We start from the raw sequence: 20253 nt of genomic DNA, 5'->3' as shown, positions 1-20253 counted from the left end.
CTATGCATAATTACTTATATTTCATTAAAATTCATAAACGAGGGCCCTAATAGAGAACTATATCTGCATTACAGGTGTCTGCCATGCTGAAATATATTCACTATATATCTGTAAAACTTACTGCATATTTTATTAGGTGTTACCGTTATGTAAACGTAGTTTGTGTAACCTGCATTATACACAACACAGACGCTGCCAGTGTAATGAGTGTTCTACAAGTTGTGTGTACAGCACAAGTTACACAAACTGCGTAATGTAGGTTGCATGGTTTGTGTAACACCTGGTAAAGGTATTCAGTGAATACACACCATTGTTGTGTTCCTGTACGGCTACAGCCCTGTGTCCAGTAAATCCAGTACACCCATACTCCACTGCTCTTCTACTGTTGTTTTTATATAATCTTCAGTGTATCCTTAAAGTACCTCTGTCGCAAAAATCTTAACATATTTAATACATGTAAACATATACAAATAAGAAATACATTTCTTCCAGAGTAAAATGAGCCATAAATTACTTTTCTCCTATGTTGCTGTCACCTACAGTAAGTAGTAGAAATCTGACATTACCAACAGATTTTAGACTAGCCCATCTTCTCATGGGGGGATTCTCAGGGTTTTCTTTATTTTTAAAAGCACTTAGTGAATGGCAGTTGCTCCGTCCAACTGCCAAAAAAGTGTGCACCAAGCAGGGAGGCTGGCCAGCATCTTTGTATAAATCTTTTTCAAGGAATGTCTTTATAAAGAATAAAGGCCATGCTAAGAATCCCCTATGGAGAGATGGACTAGCCCAAAACTTATCGGTTCTGTCAGATTTCTACTACCAACTGTAAGTGACAGCAACATAGGAGAGAAGTAATTTATGGCTCATTTTACTCTGGAAGAAATGAACTTCTTATTTGTATGTGTTTTAAATTTTAAGATTTTCGTGACAGTTCCTTTTTAATGCGTGGTACATACCATGCAATCCCCCATCAGATAGATGGGTCGAATCGATAGCTTATGATTTTCGATCGTATCGATTTTCCTTACATTTCTATACAAAATAAATCAGAAAAAAAAATCGAAAATCAGAATGGATCTGTCAGAAATAATCAATTCGACCCATCTATCTGATGGAAAATTGCGTGGCGTTTACTACCAGGCATAAGGCCCAACTTAACCCAAAGTTCAACAAGGCAAATTTTTAAAAGGACAACTGTAACGAGAGGTATATGGAAGCTGCCATATTTATTTCCTTTTAAGCAATACCAGTTGTCTGGCTATCCTGCTGATCCTCTGCATCCAATACTTTTAGGCCCCTTTTCAACGAGCATTTGATAGGCAGTGAAAAGCCTCTCAAACCTTCACAACTGCTTGCTGTTGCCTGGTAACTGCACACTGCTGCCTGATAACTGCTTGCTGAGCACACAGATCAACTGCCATGGAAATGAAGCCTTAGCCATAGACCCTGAAGAAGCATATGCAGATCAGGTGTTTCTGAGATTATTGTCAGATCTGACAAGATTAGCTGCATGTTTATTTCTGGTGTTATTTTGACACTACTGTAGCCAAATAGACCAGCAGGACTGCCAGGCAACTGGTATTGCTTAAAAGGAAATAGATATGGCAACCTCCATACCCATTACAGGTGTCCTTTAAGACACGCATATTTATCAGCATAGATTAAGCTAATGTGAAAATTTCTAACCAAGGCCGGATGTATACTTTTTGTGACTTCCCTTTCATGTGCAGCAGCGCCCCCTCCCCCATTCCATGTGCAGCCCCCTCTTCCATAAGTATCATCCATGTACCATAGCTCCCCTCTTTAATGAACAGCTCCCTTGGGCATCAGTTTCCCTTTTTCACATGTTGCTCCCCATTTGCAGCCTCCTCTTTCCTACATAGCAACTCCTCTTTTATGTTCAAGTTTCCACTTGTGCTGCTGCAGCCAAAGGCCTGGGCCTCTGTGGCCTTCCCAGAAATTCAGACCTGTTTCTAATGCTATTGTGTAGCTCTGCTTGTCTGCAGCCATGCGCCTATCCATACAGACATCTGCTGCCTGGCTAGTTTCCTGTAATCACATTGAGATCTAACAATTGCTCGCCACCACCATCTACTTCCACTGAACTCCACTGAACAGCCCTGTCCCCTTATGCAGATACATAGGTTCTATGGTAATTCAAGAATACTTGGAAATGTAGTCTGGCATCATTTGTTTTCCCTTATTTGGATGTCACATAGTAACAGCTAATTGGCCTGCCTATCAGCTGAATCCAGAGAGGAGAGGAAGCAAGATGTATTGCAATGACAAGCTCATTTGGTCTGTAACAAGAGTATTCTATCCACCACTGTAATTCTATACATTGTTTAGATATTTTTCATCCAATGTGCTATTAAATGTTGCCTTGTTCAGTTTTGGGTTTAGTTGTGTTTTAATGCATCTCCCTGTCAGATGGCAATACGCTGCACTTGCCTCTTTACTAAAGGTCCAGGACTCAGGAAGTTCGGAAGTGATCTAGGAACCTTTGTCCACTGATTGAAGTTCTTTGGGAGTGATTTGTGGGGTGCACCATTAAATAGAAATACCTGAGTGGCTCCCTGAGCAGAACAATAGCAGAACAGCAATGGTATACTGGTGTATGGGTTTCATGGCCTTATTCCTGCTGCTGCGCTGGTTGTTTTTGAGTGGTCTGGAGCCCCTCTAACTCCTAAGCACAATGTATACAAGCATCAACTTGCATCTATGCAACTTGCATTATATGGTCTTTGCAATATGTACTTTCTTAGGCAGTCATGGCAATCTCATCACCTGAGCACCATCTGCACCACATGTAGCAGTTACATACCCTGCTATAGCACTGCTTTTCCACATAACACTTTCTCGTTTTGCAGGCTACTTCTTTTGTCTAACTATCCCACCATTTTGCCGCTGAATGCGCCGTTTGGAGCTCTGATTGCACACCCTCTCTATAATCATTCCTGCACGTCTGTATGCAGCAGCTGTCGCTGGGAACATCCTGGGCATGCATTGTACCAATTCCAAACTGTGCAGGACGCTCTTCGCCACAACTGGTGTGCACAGCTGTGCAACAGCATGATACATGAGGTTGTGCGGAGCATACTGTGCATGCGCTGGGCTTTGACTGGTCGTGCGCAGGAACAGGGCATACAGCGGTAAGACGGACGGGTGGCCACACGAAAGAAGTAGCCTAGAGGGGTTAAAGACAAAGCTGGTGGTTGTGGCGCACTGCGCTCAGCACCGAGACTAGGAACCGCTTTTATACCGTGCTGGGCGCTTATGGGTAATTTGGGTTCACTAGACCCCGAATTACATCTCCCTACGAGTTGTGATGGCTCGCAAGGGGAATAGTATTTTGAGTTTCCTAATATACACCCGAGTTAATGCTCGGCAATGTAATTTTTGGCAGCAAGCCAAACTATAAGTGAGGGCTCTCTAGCGCTCACTCCCTGTGGCCGAAATAGGAAGTGCAAGGAAGTGTTTTGAAAAAATAAGCTCCTGCGCATGTGCACCACAACCCGAATGCAAAACAGTTTAAAATATTTGCAATGCCATTGACTTACATGACTTCTGGTCAATGCACATCACTACAAAAGTTGACCCATAACTCGCTGATGCGTTTGTGTCAGATGCGATACTTCGGTATGAAGTATGAAGGTAGCGCCTCAGGTATGAAATGTCCTATAGACATTCATTGCTTTAGCGTTACACTGCTGTAAAAACGGGTAACGCAACACAATGAAAACGGGCTAGTGTTAAAGGGGCCTCAAATCTAAGGCCCACTGCTAGGAGCCTGGTGTCAGTATGACTATCTCACAATGTCATTTAGCAAACTGACATCACTGACCCTAAAACAAAGAATGAGCATGTGGTTCTTGCCACCAAGGGCACCTCTTTCTTATTGTTCCCCTCTCCGCTCCATAGCACTGGATATTTTGGATATTTTGCGTTGAGAGGAGGAGCCTGATTTATACATAAATAACTGTTACATGTGATGTAGAGATTCTCCCATACTCATCCACCAATCGCAACTGACAATTTCCTGAAATTTTTTTTTTGGGTAGGCCTGCCCTGCTCTAATCCACCACAAATCAGCCCGGTGCCCTCCTTTCCATTCTCCAGCACCATTGAAACCTGCGGCGAATGTTGGTGAATTTGAGCAAAACCAAGAAGACGCAATACAGTAAAATCCCTTTATAGTAAACTCCAATGGACCTGGCCTAGTACCGGTAGTCCATTAGTGATAAGCACAAATTTCGCATAGATGTAACCTCGCATTGAAATTCGCAATTATGATGCAAAAGTGATATGCCAATTTCGGGGAAAATCTTAATGAATTTTGTCTGTAATTGTAATCATTCGTAATTTTCGTCCGTAATTTTGTGCCGACTTTAGTGGTGAATAGCACAGCCCCAAATTGCCATCAAAAGTGCTACATATGTTAAGTGGGTACAAGTAAGACCTTGTAGTATTTGAGAAAATTGATTTTAAAAATGCAAAGGAAAAATGTTTTTTAAACTGACATTTTTCTGAGTTTCAAAAACATTTTTCCTTTGCATATTTAAAATTGATTTTCTCAAAAACTTCAAGGTCTTTTTGAAAAATTATTTGTACCCACTATTCTTAACATATGCAGCAATTTTAATGACAATAGCCTGTATGGGGACTTTACTAATAACCAATAAAATCGGCACAAAATTACACAAAAATTACCTGAAAATTATGTGAAATTACAAACGGTTACACAAAGTCAATTGAATTTACAAATTGTAATCTATGCTTAAATTTACATGCAATTTTGCGTAATTGTAATTAATGGATTATGGTCATCACTATAGTTTACTATATCAGAAGTTTACTTCATCAGTATTCTTTATACATTGTTTATTCATACAGGTGCATGGTTGGGACTTGGGGATGGAGTTTACTATAGCCAGAGGTTTACTCTATCAGAGTTTTCTAGAACGAGATTCTACTGTAATTCTAATGAAGACTTATAAGCATTTTCTTGTTTTGATTTGTGTAAATCACCTGAATTGAAGTGTTTATTTTCACAGTAGTTGTAGACACACAGGAAGAACCATATCTGAGTATGGCAATGATGATGTAGCAGTTGTGGAGCAGGACATGCTGCGTGCCGGGTGGGGCACCAGGGTGTGAAAATGCAGATTGCTGTAGTGAATGGCATGACATGCCACAGAAAGGATCTGATCCAGTGCGCTCTATTCCTCCCACTGCTGTCATATCAGCCATAATTTGAAGGATTTCCTGGTCAATACTTACCCTTGGACTGCTGAGAGGGCTGGATGAGAGGCCGGTCGATGCTCCGCTGACAGATCTGGACCTGCATGAGAAAGATCTATTACTCACTCCTCATGGAACAAAGACGCTGACCTCTCGCTGTCCCATTTTAAATTGTACGCTTTAAAGGATTAGATTTCAGCCAGATAAATATATAGGTCAAGTAGTGCTCTTTGTAGCTGCTCGTTCCTCCTCCGTCCTGCAATTTCATCAGATTTTTCCTTCTTTTTAAATAACACACTCGTTTACGTAGAAAATAATCCTCAGTAGTACAGGAACTATACAAGTGTGTATTTTGTATAAATCACAATATCTACAGTATTACTGGGTGTCTTACACAGTTATCTACTCAATGAATTACTGCCTGTTCTATAGACGATATCTGCTATCAATGAAACTGTGCATATACATTAAATAAATCAATATTTTGATTCCGTTTTATGACCATATTTTTTTTCCAAGACTGTTAATTCATAAAAAATACATGAATGATAAATAATACCTTTCTGAGCTTGCGGGGTTGACTACCGTATATATTATTTAAAGGGGCTGTTGACTTCAATTAAAAAAAAAAAAAAGTCTCCTTGTACAACCTCCCCCTGGTTACTCAACAGGACTGTGCTGCAGGTGAAACCAAACCTGAAACTCAAGCTTTATTAGCTAATTTCTGTAAACCACAAACACATTATGCAGTGCTGTATCCTGAAGGAGAATAGAATGGGCATCCTTTGCTATTAAAGGACCACTATTACAAAAATCGTAAAATGTACAATGCATGTAAAACGCATACAAATAAGAAGTACATTTCATCCAGAGTAGAAAGAAGCAATACATTACTTTTCTCCTATGCTGTTGTCACTTACAGTAGGTAGTAGAAATCTGACAGAACTGACAGGTTTTGGACTAGCCCATCTCCTCATGGGGGATTCTCAGGGTTTTGTTTACTGGTAGTTTGAAAAGTATTTAGCAAATGGCAGTAGATCTGTCCAACTGCCAAAAAAGTGTGCAATGAGCGAGGAGGCTGGCCAGCATCATTGTATAAATCCTTTTTTAGGGAATGTCTTTATAAAGAGTAAAGGCCATGCTGAGAATCCCCTATGGAGAGATGGACAGATTTCTACTACTTACTGCAAGAGACAGCAACATAGGAGAAAAATAATTTATGGCTCATTTTACTCTGGAAGAAACATACTTCTTATTTGTATGTGTTTACATGTATTTAAAATTGTACAATTTTCACAATAGTAGTCCTTTAAGGCTTCAATTCACTTTTCCAAATTCACTAAGATTTTTACTCTTGCGGTAATAGTTTGGTAATTCACTAAAAAACTGCATGACAATTCACTAAAATGTTCACCTCATGAAGTATTTCAATCAGTATACAGTATAAAAGCATTGGTTATGGTTAGGCATTAGATAAATACCACTGCACCGCAACGCTAAAAAAAGCCTTTGGAAATTACGGCAGTGCGCAGTAATCTCTATTTTGGCTTCAAGCCAAGCAGGAAGTGAGGTTCTCTTGCGCTCACATTCTGTGGCCAACGTTCGAATTGCGTGGAAGTGTATTGACGAAATACGCTTTCGCAGATCCGTGCCGTAACACAAAAAAACCCCTGCACCACCATAGACTTAAATGACTTCCGATTGCCGAACGTTAACGCTAGCATCGGCTATGCGAGAAAAACGTCAATTCTGCACCATCGCATAGACATTCATTGTTGTAGCGCTATCCTGCAGTAAAAACAGGTTAACGCAATGCACCAGTGTGAAAGGGGCCTCAGGGCAGTTAAAATTAGGTAACGTGGGAGGCTGCTGAGTATCAGGGGTCCTGCAACCAAACTGTAAACTGCCAGATAAGCGCAGTGGCTTTGGAGCAGCAAAAATCAATGAAATTAATAACTTTTCCGATGTAATCTGGTAATCTCAGCTACTAAGATCTGCTGAAGTTGGCATCACTGTAGAATTTCTCTTGCTCCTCCCTCTGGCCACTAGAGGCCAGTATTGGGAGGCAGGGTGCAGGATTCTCACTCTGAACAGCAAACCACACTCATCTTTGTAGAAAAACTGCTGTAGGCCCAATAGGTCTGGAAGTGCAATATTCCATAAAAAGCCAGTAATGGAGTTTCTAATGCTAAACCATAGGCCACTTTAGTATCCAAGTACATAGCGTACCCCTATCTTCGAGCACTGAGCACAGCCATAAGAGTTTAGGACAAGGCCTACCTTTGACTGTGTTGTGCCATCTCGATAGCCCGTCGTGCCGGAACAGGAGAACCGCCATCTGTCACACTTAAAACTTCCATTGACTTTCTTTCTGGACGGCGCTTGCCATGGCGATTTAACATCGGAGAATCCACTCGTTTACGTGGGGGGTCTATTGTTAGATGGAGAAAATAAGATGGAGAAAATAAATACTTCACAGGTCTTCCCAGAAATGTTATATGCCTGTCACAAAATACAGCCAGTTAGTGAGTCACTGGATACAAACATTATATTAAATTTGCTTGAAATTGATTTTTCCAATGATAAATAACATCATCATACAACTAGTTAGATATATTAAAATATTAAACAGATCGGAAGTCAAGTCTATAGTAACGCAGGGGTTTTTAAAAATGTTGATGGCGAAGTCGTGGTGAGCATGTGCGGAAGCGTATTTTTACAATACGCTTCCATGAACTTCCGTATTTCTGAAACAGAAAGTGAGCGCAAGCGAGCGTCACTTCCTGTTTGGATGTCAGCCAGAAGGGGATTACCGCATATTAAAGAGACTCTGAAGCGAGAATAAATCTCGCTTCAGAGCTCAAAGTTAGCAGGGGCACGTTTGCCCCTGCTAAACCGCCGCTATCGCACGGCACAAAGGGGGTCCCTTCACCACCAAACCCACCCCAGCACGACTTGGTCGTGCATTTGGTCGCTCCTGGAGGCAGGGCTAACGGCTGCAGCCCTGCCTCCAGTCGCGTCTGTCAGCGGCGCATCGCCGCCTCTCCCCCGCCCCTCTCAGTGAAGGAAGACTGAGAGGGGCGGGGGAGAGGCGGAGATACGCGCTGACAGACGCGCGTGGGGCAGGGCTGCGGCGGTTAGCCCTGCCCCAACCAGGAAGCGCTCCCCCGCATTACGGAGGGGGATTTGGGGGTGAAGGGACCCCCGTTAAGCCGCGCTATAGCGGCGTTTTAGCAGGGGCACACATGCCCCTGCTAACTCTGAGGTCTGAAGCGAGATTTATTCTCGCTTCAGTCTTTCTTTAACGTGGTAATCCCCGAAGGCCTATTTTTGGCGCCGCACCACACCTCTACCACTAATCTCTAGTCTGAAACCGGCCTTAAGGTTTAAGGGGTATGCGTATTAGATGGTAAAATGGTAGTCAGTTTTCAGGGTGTCCTAAGTGAGAGATTATGCTTGCCTGAAGTGGCGGATGTGTTGAGAGAGAGAGTTCCAGAGGAGGGGAGAGAATCAACAGAAGTCTAGTAAGTAGGAGTAGGAAGAGGTGGTCAGAGAGGTGACTGTAGAATATTGTTAGTAGAGTGGAGATTGTACATAGGATGGTATCTGGAAATAAGCTTATTTAGAGAATAATATATACCGTAGTGGCAGTGGCGTAGCTAAAAAGCTCTGGGCCTGATGCAAGTTTTACAATGGGGCCCCCCAAGCACTCTATACATAATAATTGATATGGTGCATCACAATCTGCCAATGGCAACTACAGTGTCTGAGGTGCAAGAAGGGGATGGGAAACAGCTTGTTAATGATTACCACTAATCAAAGTATCTAAAGAAGTCATTATTATGAGCACAGGACCAATAGAGAGCTAATATTGTAGTGGAAGGAGGGCCCTTCGGGCCCCCTCTGGCCCAATTGCGCCGATGCGGTCGCAACCTCTGCAACCCCTATTGCTACGCCCTTGCGTAGTGGGGCCAAACGGTTAGCAAGTAGGCCAGTACACCAAATCTGTAGTTTCTACCGTTGTCCTTTATTGCTCTCTGCGCTCTTGTTGGAGAGATTCACCTTAAGTAAACTATGATAGAAACTGAAGATTTTCTTTTTCCCAGGGACAGTGATAAAATAAGCAATACTAACCTTTCCCCACTCTGTGCAAAACTAACTTAAAATAATTGGTGGGCGCTGTGCTTTAAATGTAAAAAGGAAGTGATAAGTCCCTTTGAAAATGCCAAGGCTCAGGAGCAGGAGAAATGACAGTGTGTGACAATGAATGTTTCAGGAATGCGCAGAAGTGCAGAACTAGAAATTCCCCATATAATAGAATGGAAATGGTCTTCCTGATTTGCAGTCTCTGCAGGCCTTGGGTGCCGTTTCCTGCCAGGCCTTGTACTGCAGACTCCAGGTGCACATTATCTGGCAAAATCATCCTTTTTACTGCAGTGTGATAGCTCAATCTAACAGGCAATAATCTAACAGGCAATAATCTAACAGGCAATAATCTAACAGGCAATAAAGTACGCAGCTCTTTCTGTTGGCCCCGGAGTGGAGTAGTTAGCCCTTATATAACAGATAAGTAAAGATTCCACCAATAGGATTGATTCCACTCTACATTACTTGATATTAACATGACCGTTTTGAGATCATGTGCGACATGACAATGGCAGATAAGTGGTCTTCCACCCTGGAATCATGTCATCATATCCATTGACTGTGTGCCCGCTCATATTGGTGCTAATGTTGTAGTTTTGCCTGCAGTCCTCTGCAATGTGTGGGGCTGTGTTATAAAGGACGCAGCCTATCGCTGCAATAAGAACCTGTGATTACCTCTCACAGCTGGAAGATAAAAAGGAAACATCAAAGAAGCTGGAAAAAGAATTTGCAAACTGAGTTTCTGAACTGATTTCCCAATGCTCATCTTATTATTGGTGTCTGGGGGATGGGAGGGTTGCATATCATTTGGGGGGAACTATCTATACAGCATACCTATAAGAATTTACTGCATATTCCGGCGTATAAGATGACTGGGCGTTACGACGACCCACAACTTTTCCAGTTAAAATATACATTTTGGGATATAGTGGCCCTATAAGACTACCCCTCTTGACTCTTGGACATTTGTATAGTATACTGGTGCTATACTGTATAAACAGGTACAGATACTGGTGCTGTACTGTATGTGGTACCCAGTATACAACAACTAGCCGATCACGGCAAGCGATGTACCTTACCGGCGATTGGCTGGTTGTTGTATACAAAGCCTGCTTGGATTGGTCAGCTATCCCTGTCTCCAAGACTATCAGAGTGGTCTCGCAAACATGCCTCTTTCACCTGTCTGGCCTACCCTTGTGTACTATTACCTCTTTCTCTGCCTCACAGATCTCGCACATGCGCCCCTGCGCCGTTTCACTGCAGTCCTCAGGAGCAAGATATGAGAGGCAGAGAAGGAGGTACGGTAATAGGATACAAGGGCGGGCCAGATGGGTGAAAGAGGTGTGTTTCTTGGCACAGCGACGCTCTATCTCTTTTTTTTCATAACCCGGGCATCCTGGACTCCTGCAACTTGCTCCACCCTTCACTTAAACCTTCCCAGTGAGGTGCCCCCTCACCTTGTCACTGTGTTAAGTCACTTCTTTCCAGGAACCCTGGTGAGTGGATTTTCTTCTACCATACAGCACCGCCCTTGCTGCATTCATACGGTCGCTGCATACGGTGGGGATGTGGCCACGGACGTTTTTGAGCTCCCCCACTGTATGCGGCAACCGCAGATTCTCCAGTCCGGCTTGGAGGTTTCAGCACTCGCCCTATAAGACGATACGCAGCATATAATATGACCCCCGACTTTTGAGAAGATTTTCCTGAGTTAAAAAGTAGTTTTATATACCACAATATACAGTATTTGTCTGTCCTTAGTATTGCCTGTGTTAGATGAATTTCACACAGGAGGTTGAACTGCGCTGCTGAACAGTTCAGCCTCTGATCTGCAGATACTGAAAGTCCACTGGCTGCAATTTAATGCAGCTGAATGGAAGAGTTTATAACTATATGCATGCCGTTATACTCCGCCTTCAGCGGGTCGCCCAGGGTCCCATCCAAACAGCCGCCGACCCGGCGAGGTTGGCCGCTACTGCACATGTGTGAGGCGGCGCCGCTCGCATTCATGATCCCGTCACCGTGAACATTCTGCGCAGGTGCAGTAGCCGGGTGCTACAGAGGGGACCCCGAGCGACCTGCTGAGAGCGGAGCTGCAGCGAGGGACACATAAGCTGGAGGAAGCCCCAGGTAAGTAAATCTGGTTGACATTATTTTCCCTGATGTTTCCTATGAGTCACTCAGTTTACACCTGCAGATCAAATAGGCAGGAACCAATAGGGACAAGCTGACTGTAATGCTTTTATGGCTGCATTGCTTTGATTAGCACATGTGTATTTTACATTATTTACATAAATACTGCTTGATGTGATTTTTTTTTAGTGCATACATGTAGGGTTGGATGCAGATGAGAAAAATCAGGTATCAAGCATCAAACAGCACATGGATTTGTAAAGTGTGAAGCCTAATGTATGGAACACATCTGCCTGAATTATTATTAATTGTTGCGCTGGTTGTTCTTGCTACACCTTATTAGTTCAATCCGAATCCATACCTATGTCATTTCGAGGAGGAAGATCTTCATCCTCACAACTTGGATACCTCTCTTTGCGGTCGAGCAGAAGGTAGTAAATCATCTTCTCTTGGTTTTCACTGTAACAATAGTTCACATAAATTATTAAAAGTGCAAACATTTGCCTAGATTCATCATAACAGTATCAGCTCAAAGAACATTTATCACCAACTTGGAGGAAATCAAATGTTCCCAGGGTAAAAAGAAAAGGTGAGGCTGTTAAAGGACCACTACAGCGACAAAAGTAAGCCATTATAATCTAACAGAACCTAACAGGTTTTGGACTAGTCCACCTCCCAATGGAGGATTCTCAGGGTTTTATTTGTTTTCAAAAGCATTTCTTGAACAGCAGTTGTTAAGTCTAAATGCCAAAATAGTGTGCAAGTGAATAGGGATGCTGGCTGGTATTTTACTGTTTTGGCAAGTAAGCTGTCACAATCTCGGTTTTGTGTGAAAGGGGCCTAAGGTGGTAGAGGTTCAGGGTCTCCATAAACTTCCATAATTGGGGAATCGGTATCACTAAATCTATTGAATATCGAAATAAAAAAAGTGACAAAAATGTACCACTGTCGTGGAAAAAATTAATATAGATGTGTACACTTACATATAAGAAGTGCATTTCTCCCAGAGTACAATGAGCTATAAATTATTGTTCTGCTATGTTGCTGTCACTTACAAAAGGTAGTAAAAGTCTGACAGAACTGACAGGTTTTGGACTAGTCCATTTACTCATGGGGGATTCTCAGTATTTCCTCTATCCTTTACAAAAACACTCACTGGAAAGGATCTATACAAATATGTCCGCTGGCCTCCTAACCCACGTGCACACTATTTTGGCAGTTAGGACAGACCAACTGACGCTCAAAGTGCTTTTGAACATAAAGAAAACCCTGAGGATTCCCCATGAGGAGATGGACTGTCAATTCTGTCATAGTTGTAAGTGACAGCAACATATGAGAAAAGTCATTTATATCTCACTTTACTCTGTATCAAATGTACAATATATATATATATATATATATATATATATATATATATATATATATATATATATATATATATATATATATATATACACATACACACACTGTACATGCAAATTCAACATTTTACAATGTTTTGAGAAAGTAGTCCTTTAACATACGTTTCCCATATCAAAATGCTATTTGATTCTTACAAATAGAGACTAAATGTGAACTATTTATTTGCCTTATGCTTTGCTTCTGGGGGGGAGTGATACAGATAATATCCAAACAATAAACATCTGTGCAGTTATTTCCCTCCTGCTTCTCTGACGCTGAAGTATAGCTGTTATTTGCATTATTATAGTTACCTCTGGATGTGCTTGTGACATTGTTCTATTTATTACAGACACTGTGAATGTGAACAGGAACATATTACCCTGAAATGTGAACGTTCAACTTGGAGTGGATCTCCCACTGATGCGTTATACAAGCCGCAGCAGATGTGTGGTAAATACCTCTCTCTGACATTTCCTATACACTATGAATAAGGACTGTGTAGCAGGAAGCACATGGGATTTGGTGAGGATTTACTGCACCTTCTATCAACAAATTACCCAACAGCAGGTTTAAAGTGTTATCATCCTTTATAGAAACTGTACATATCTGTGTTCACTGGCTAATGCTGAACATCAGGGCTGGATTTCTGGAAAGGCCACAAAGGCACGGGCCTTGGGCGGCTGCAGCACAAGGGGGCATCTGAACATGAAATAGGGGTTATTACATAAGAAAGAAAAAGCTGCAAATAGAGAGCAACACATGAAAAGGGAAGCTGATGTCTAAGAGAGCTCTGCATGAAAGAAAGGATCTGCAGTACCACGGTGATACACATAGAAGAGGGGGCAGCTCATGGAATTGGAGGGGCGCGGCATAAGGGAGGGAGCATCCACAATGCAAGCTAGGCAGGTGCCTGGGGCTTACTGGGTGTCAAGGGGCCCACCTGCCACTTTGACTCCTCTACCACCTCAGATAACCAAAAAGACAACAAGGATGAGCCAAACCTACTACATTGCCTTCTTACCCATTTCATTTTACTACATATTTGCCTATTTCGCACAGAGACTCCTTTATCACACCTCTAGCCACACCTCTACCACACTTCCAGCCACTCCTCCAGTCACACCTTTACCACACTTCCAGCCACACCCCTATCACTCCTCCAGCCACACCTCTATCACACTTTCAGCCACAACCCTACCACACTTCCATCCACACCTCTATCACACTTCCAGCCACACCTCCAGTCACACCTCTATCACACCTTCAGCCACACCTCTACCACACTTCCATCCACACCTCTACTACACTTCCAGCCACACCCCTATCACACCTCCAGCCACACCTCTACCACACTTCCAGCCATACCTCTAGTCACACCTCCAGTCACACCTCTACCACACTTCCAGCCACACCTTTGCTACACTTTCAGCCACAGCTCTATCACACCTCCTCACACCTCCAGCCACACCTCTATCACACCTTCAGCTACACCTCTACCACACTTCCAGCCACACCTTTACTACACTTTCAGCCACACCCCTATTACACTTCCAGCCACACCTCTATCACACCTTCAGCCACACCTCTACCACACTTCCAGCCACACCTCTACTACACTTCCAGCCACACCCCTATCACACCTCCAGCCACACCTCTATCACACCTTCAGCCACACCTCTACCACACTTCCATCCACACCTCTACTACACTTCCAGCCACAACCCTATCACACCTCCTGCCACACCTCTATCACACTTTCAGCCACACCTCTACCACACTTCCAGCCATACTTCTAGCCACACCTCCAGTCACACCTCTACCACACTTCCAGCCACACCTCTACTAAACTTTCAGCCACACCTCTACCACACTTCCAGCCATACTTCTAGCCACACCTCCAGTCACACCTCTACCACACTTCCAGCCACACCTTTACTACACTTCGAGCCACAGCCCTATTACACCTCCAGCCACACCTCTATCACACCTTCAGCCACACCTCTACCACACCTCCAGCCACACCTCTACCACACTTCCAGCCACACCCCTATCACACCTCCAGCCACACCTCTATCACACCTTCAGCCACACCTCTACCACACTTCCATCCACACCTCTACTACACTTCCAGGCACACCCCTATCACACCTCCTGCCACACCTCTCTATCACACCTTCAGCCACACTTGCAGCCGTACATCCAGTCACACCTCTGCCACACTTCCACCCACACCTCTATTACACTTCCAGCCACACCCCTATCACACCTCCAGCCACACCTCTATCACACCTTCAGCCACACCCTATCACACCTCCACTCACTCACACCTCTATCACACCTTCAGCCACACCTGTACCACACTTCCAGCCACACCCCTATCACACCTCCAGCCACACCTCTACCACACTTCCAGCCACACCTCTACTACACTTCCAGCCACACCCCTATCACACCTCCAGTCACACCTCTATCACACCTTCAGCCACACCTCTACCACACTTCCAGCCAGGACCGGATTTACCATAAGGCACTGTAGGCACGTGCCTACAGGCGCTTGATGATGGAAAGGCAGCTCACTTGCCTCCCTGAGCTCCTCCCACCCTACTTCCCTATGCAGAATCCTGATGAGAGTGTAAATGAGAGGTTACTCATCCGGCTCTCAGCATTCCACTGATGAGATCTCCCTTCAGTCTGGGGCACCTCTAGCAACTTAATACTGAGGGTACCTCTGGCTACCTAATACTAAGGGGCACCTATAGCTACCTATGACAGGCAAGGGAAGTAAGGGAAAAGTGACAGCTGGGCCAGGAAGCACACTTGCGGTACGCTTCCGCGTGGGTTTGTAGGTTCAAGGAGGGCGGAGTCCAAGGTGCCAGGACATCTGTGCCTATAGGCTCCTGTGAGGTAAATCCGGGCCTGCTTCCAGCCACACCTCCAGTCAGCCACACCATAAAAATGTATGCGCAATAATCTATTTTCTTTATTTTTTTAAATTACTGTACGATGGTCCTTTTTTAAACCATTCTTTTATATTGCTATCTTTAACTAAGCAAGGCAACAGTTTCATGTGTGAAAATATAATTTAGCAGTCTGGGACAAATGGTCATTTTATATGTATGTCTACAGATGTATTTTATATTTTACAACTTTTCCTCATAGTACGGTAGTAGTTCTCATCATTGTCCATGCCTGTGCCACAGGGAATGATTGAGCACTGCAATTTTATTTTTATTTGTTTAGATCATACATGTCAAACTTTGGCCCGTGGACCAAATCTGGCCCTCGGAGCCATCAGATTTGGTCCTCAGGTGGTTTCCCCACTTTGCATTATGTTTGGCCCACTTAAGACTACCAGAGAAGCTATATTGGAGGGTAAGCCCTAGATTACCAGGGAAGCCATATAATGAGGGGGAAAGCACTAGGTACCGGGGAACTGTATAGAGGAGGGCCACTAGACACCAGGGAACTGTATAGATGAGGGAGGACTACTAAACATTAGGGAACTATATAGGGGAAGAAGCCGGGTACTGGACACCAGTGAACTGTATAGGGGATGGAGGGGGGATATTAGACACCAGGGAACTTTATAAGGAAGAGAGGTGGCCACTAGACATTGAGGCTGGCCCGTGACTTGGTCCCAGAGCTCAATTTTGGCCCACTTTGTAATGGAGTTTGACATCCCTGGTTTAGATCTATTTGGTGAATGAAGCACAAGAGAAATTGCACTGACCAAAATGCCAGTAATATATAAAGCATCACAGCGAATAAAGGCCCATTCTCTGATGAAAGAGAGCAGGATTAGGTGACCTTAGAGGACCTTAGATGGCTGTTGCCTAGTCTAGCAGTTTGAGATGGATTGGGCAGCAATGTATTATGTTTAGTGCCTGCAGATGACCGAGGATGAATCATTTAGGGAAGTTTGCAGTCTATGCTGGTTGCTGTTGTACCTCCTAGAAATAAGAAGCAGCATCTGCTGTCCACTTGCCCCCACTCATTCCTCCCTCCTCTCTGTATAACTGTGCATGTTAAAGTGGACCTGAACTCTTGCACAGGACAGAAGGAAAACAGAGGGAAATGTACCCTGTATGTATTTAGAGAGTTTCGCCTGTCTAATTCCCCAGCATCTGTGACTAATCTCAATTGTAATTTGATCTCTCAGCAGTGCCAGATGGCTGCCACAGCAGAGCAGCTAATTTGTAAACACTGGATGTTAACCCTCTGTCTGCTTCCATGAAAACAGGAAGTAGACACTGCAGATTTATTGAAGGATTTGTATCAGCTGTAACAAAAATATTTTACGTTAAAGGTTATTATGCTGTTGCTTATCTTTTAGAGCAGAAAGGACGTTCTGAGTTCAGGCCCGTGTTAATGTACAAGCTAGCTCTACTTAATATGTTTCTGCTTTGTAAAAGATAATAATAATAATAATAATAGGGCCTGTTCACACTGTGTATTTTGTCACAGTGCAGCAGCACAATGTATGAAATGCAAGGGCCTCAGACAATGCCTAGATGTATTGTAGAGATAACACAAGCTGGTATCACAGCTGAAAACCTGATCAAGCAATCAAAATCTGATCGGTAGATGCTATTTAACCTCATGTGGACGGCCGTAGCTGAAATCTACACCGTTTGTGGCTTATTCCTGCCAGGGCATAGATTTCAACTTCCACAATCGAGCTCTCATGCTGACAGCAGGACTCCGTATCTCGGTCAAGTACCAATTTCATTCGCTTCTGACCCCCTGATCACCGTGAGCCAATCACAGTGATCCTAGCTCATTTAAAAAAAAAAAGTCTCTGGTATGAAAGGGACACAGAGATGACTAAAGTAAAAAGATTTTATACATACTTGGGGCTTCCTCCAGCCCCATCCGTCTGGATCGCTCCCATGCCGCCGTCCTCCGATGTCTGCAGCTCTGGGTCCCTGCACTTTCATCATCGCAGCCAGCCTACGCAAAAAAAGGGCACCCTCTACGTATCTCTCCAGCGGCTGTTGGAGAGATACGCAAACAGTGCACTTCTCTTATACTAGACTGGCTCCGACTGATGCAAGTGCAGGGACCTGGTACCGGAGCTGCAGACATTGTAGGAGGCAGCGTGGGAGTGATCCAGGCGGATGGGGCTGGAGAAAGCCCTAGGTATGTATAAAGTTTTTTTACTTTTCAGCTCTGGTACACTTTAAGAGGCCAGAGACGCCAGGTACAAAAGTGGTTTGTAGATTAGCATCCTTCCCTTTATCAATCTGCCAAGTTAAGCCCAAACACACGGAAGGATGGTTGTGCAGCTGCTATACACAGACTAGTCTGACTAACGATTCTCAGCCATGGCAGTTGTTATCTCTCCGCTATGGCCCAATGCGACAAACTATGTTCTACTATTTCTTGCTTGCTGGTGGCGGTATGGACTTGGATTACCCTGGGCTTCCACTATTCACCAGCAGGTGGCTGTATTGTGTTTCTGGCAGCCCTGAACTTCCACCATCCACCAGCAGGTGGCCAGTTATTATTGTAAAGGCGCGTACACACGCCTGATCTCTTCAAACGACGGGTCGTCAGCCGTTCTGACGACAGTTTCCCCGTGTGTACAGTCTGTCGGCAGGTTGATAAGGCTGGTTTTGACCGATCCGCCGATCGGATTAGTCAAAACCAGCCTTATCAGCCTGCCGACAGACTGTGCACACGAGCAAGCTGTCGTCAGAACGGCCGCCCCGCGGGCGGGTCTGACGACCTGTCGTTTGAAGAGATCAGGCGTGTGTATGCGCCTTTAGAAAGATTTGTGGATGGCTACAAGAGAACTCTCAAAACGATTACTCACCACCATCTGCATCCTTTGTTTGCTAATGACATTGATTATTTAAGGACTGCCCTGCTTTCTGCTAGTTGCCAGGTCTGAGTCTCTGGACATTTCCTGTACCCGTTCCGTGATCTAAACCTGTTCCTAGTTTGTATCTGTATCTGAACTTGCCGGCCTATTGCCGAACCTGCTATCTGGCCTTGACTGTGCTTTGTGCCTGCTCACTTGAACTGTACCTGAATCTGATTAACCTGTTGCCGAACCTCTTAGCTTGTTCTGACTGCTACTGCCTGCTCCTTGATACTGTGCATGATTGTATATATCTGTATGTTGTATATATTTGTACATATCTCCTGTATATTGTCAGATAGATAGAGACTTTATTGTACCTTATTCCTGGTCTCTGGGTCAGTATTCCTGCAAACTGTGGTCATTACCTGCGGTAATCACAAGCCATCCCTTTGGGCAACATTTAGCACCAGTGTGTGTGTAGCTTGTCTCTGCCAGTAATACCTCCCTGAGTGAGTTGGATCATGCCAGTCTATTAAACCACCACCCTTGTATATACACACCTGCTTCTCTATCTTTGTTGTTTACAGTGAATGTTCATGCATAATTGAGGCTTTCCACATAACATTCAGCAAGCAAACAGGACAAGCTGAGTCATTCCCCCAGCAATGGACGTAATGCGAATGGAATTGCTCCCTTGTATACAAATTCTACTATGCATTGCAGTTCTCCAGCAAGCTATTATTATGCATCTACTGCTGACATCTTCTGCAGCTCTTTACAGAACCATTCACATCGCTAATGTCCCTCAGAGAAGCTCACAATCTAATCGCCTTACTACAGTTTTTTCAAGGGAACCTGATTATGGTAATTTGCCAGATTTTCTTTTCTTTCTTTTTTTTTTGGGGGGGGGGAGGCAACCGATGTAAACACAGAGAATATACAAACTCCATCAGGGGCATAGCTAGACTTAATTGCCCCCCCCCGCAAAAAGGATAGCATGGGGCCCCCTTGGTCCCTGATCCCAGTGTGGGTCATGTGATCAGGAGCAGACAAATGGCAGTAAAGAGTTTTCTGCTGTGAAGCAGCATCTGGAAGCAAGAAAAAAATCGCTTCTGCTACTCGCTGTTCTGCATGGTGGGAGGAGGTGGCAGGGAAAGTATTTGTGAGCAAACGGGGAGGTTGTTTTTCTGCTAATTGGCTGCACTTGCATTTGGGGAGAGAGGATGAGGGCCCCCAAAGCCTCTGGGCCCCCCAGAAAAGGCAGGGGTCACAGGGGTGATTGCTACGCCCTTGAACTCCATGCAGATAGTGTCCTTGGCCCAGGTTTAAACATGGGATTGGCGCTGCTTGACTAGAGTGCTATAAATTATGCTGCCAGCCGGGTTATATTTTTACTGCAAAAGAAAAAAGCAGATTTGGTAATGAATTACCAATAATAATGATAATAACCATAGCCAGCACTATAATAACCATAGCCAGCACTGGTTCTGACCACGTTGGAGCCCCAAGCAAGAAGCCCACTGCTG

At 44.1% G+C, this 20253-nt stretch overlaps 1 protein-coding gene across 11 annotated transcripts in view; it reads right to left on the bottom strand.

Annotated features, from left to right (window-relative positions):
* LOC137521675 (serine/threonine-protein kinase BRSK2-like) overlaps window positions 1-20253 on the bottom strand; it is a 427652-nt gene that overhangs the window by 24335 nt on the left and 383064 nt on the right. For all 11 annotated transcript variants that reach the window (XM_068241266.1, XM_068241267.1, XM_068241271.1 and 8 more), the window contains 3 exons: window positions 11882-11979; window positions 7522-7672; window positions 5281-5341 (listed from right to left, as the gene is read on the bottom strand). In XM_068241266.1, coding sequence (XP_068097367.1) covers window positions 5281-5341; window positions 7522-7672; window positions 11882-11979 — 310 coding nt within the window. The remainder of the gene's footprint in view (window positions 1-5280; window positions 5342-7521; window positions 7673-11881; window positions 11980-20253) is intronic.

Source organism: Hyperolius riggenbachi, chromosome 6 (assembly GCF_040937935.1).
Source record: "Hyperolius riggenbachi isolate aHypRig1 chromosome 6, aHypRig1.pri, whole genome shotgun sequence".
In the NCBI taxonomy this organism is placed as follows: Eukaryota; Metazoa; Chordata; class Amphibia; order Anura; family Hyperoliidae; genus Hyperolius; species Hyperolius riggenbachi.
The sequence above is the reverse complement of the archived record's forward strand: the minus strand, read 5'-3'. Positions and strand labels throughout refer to the sequence as shown.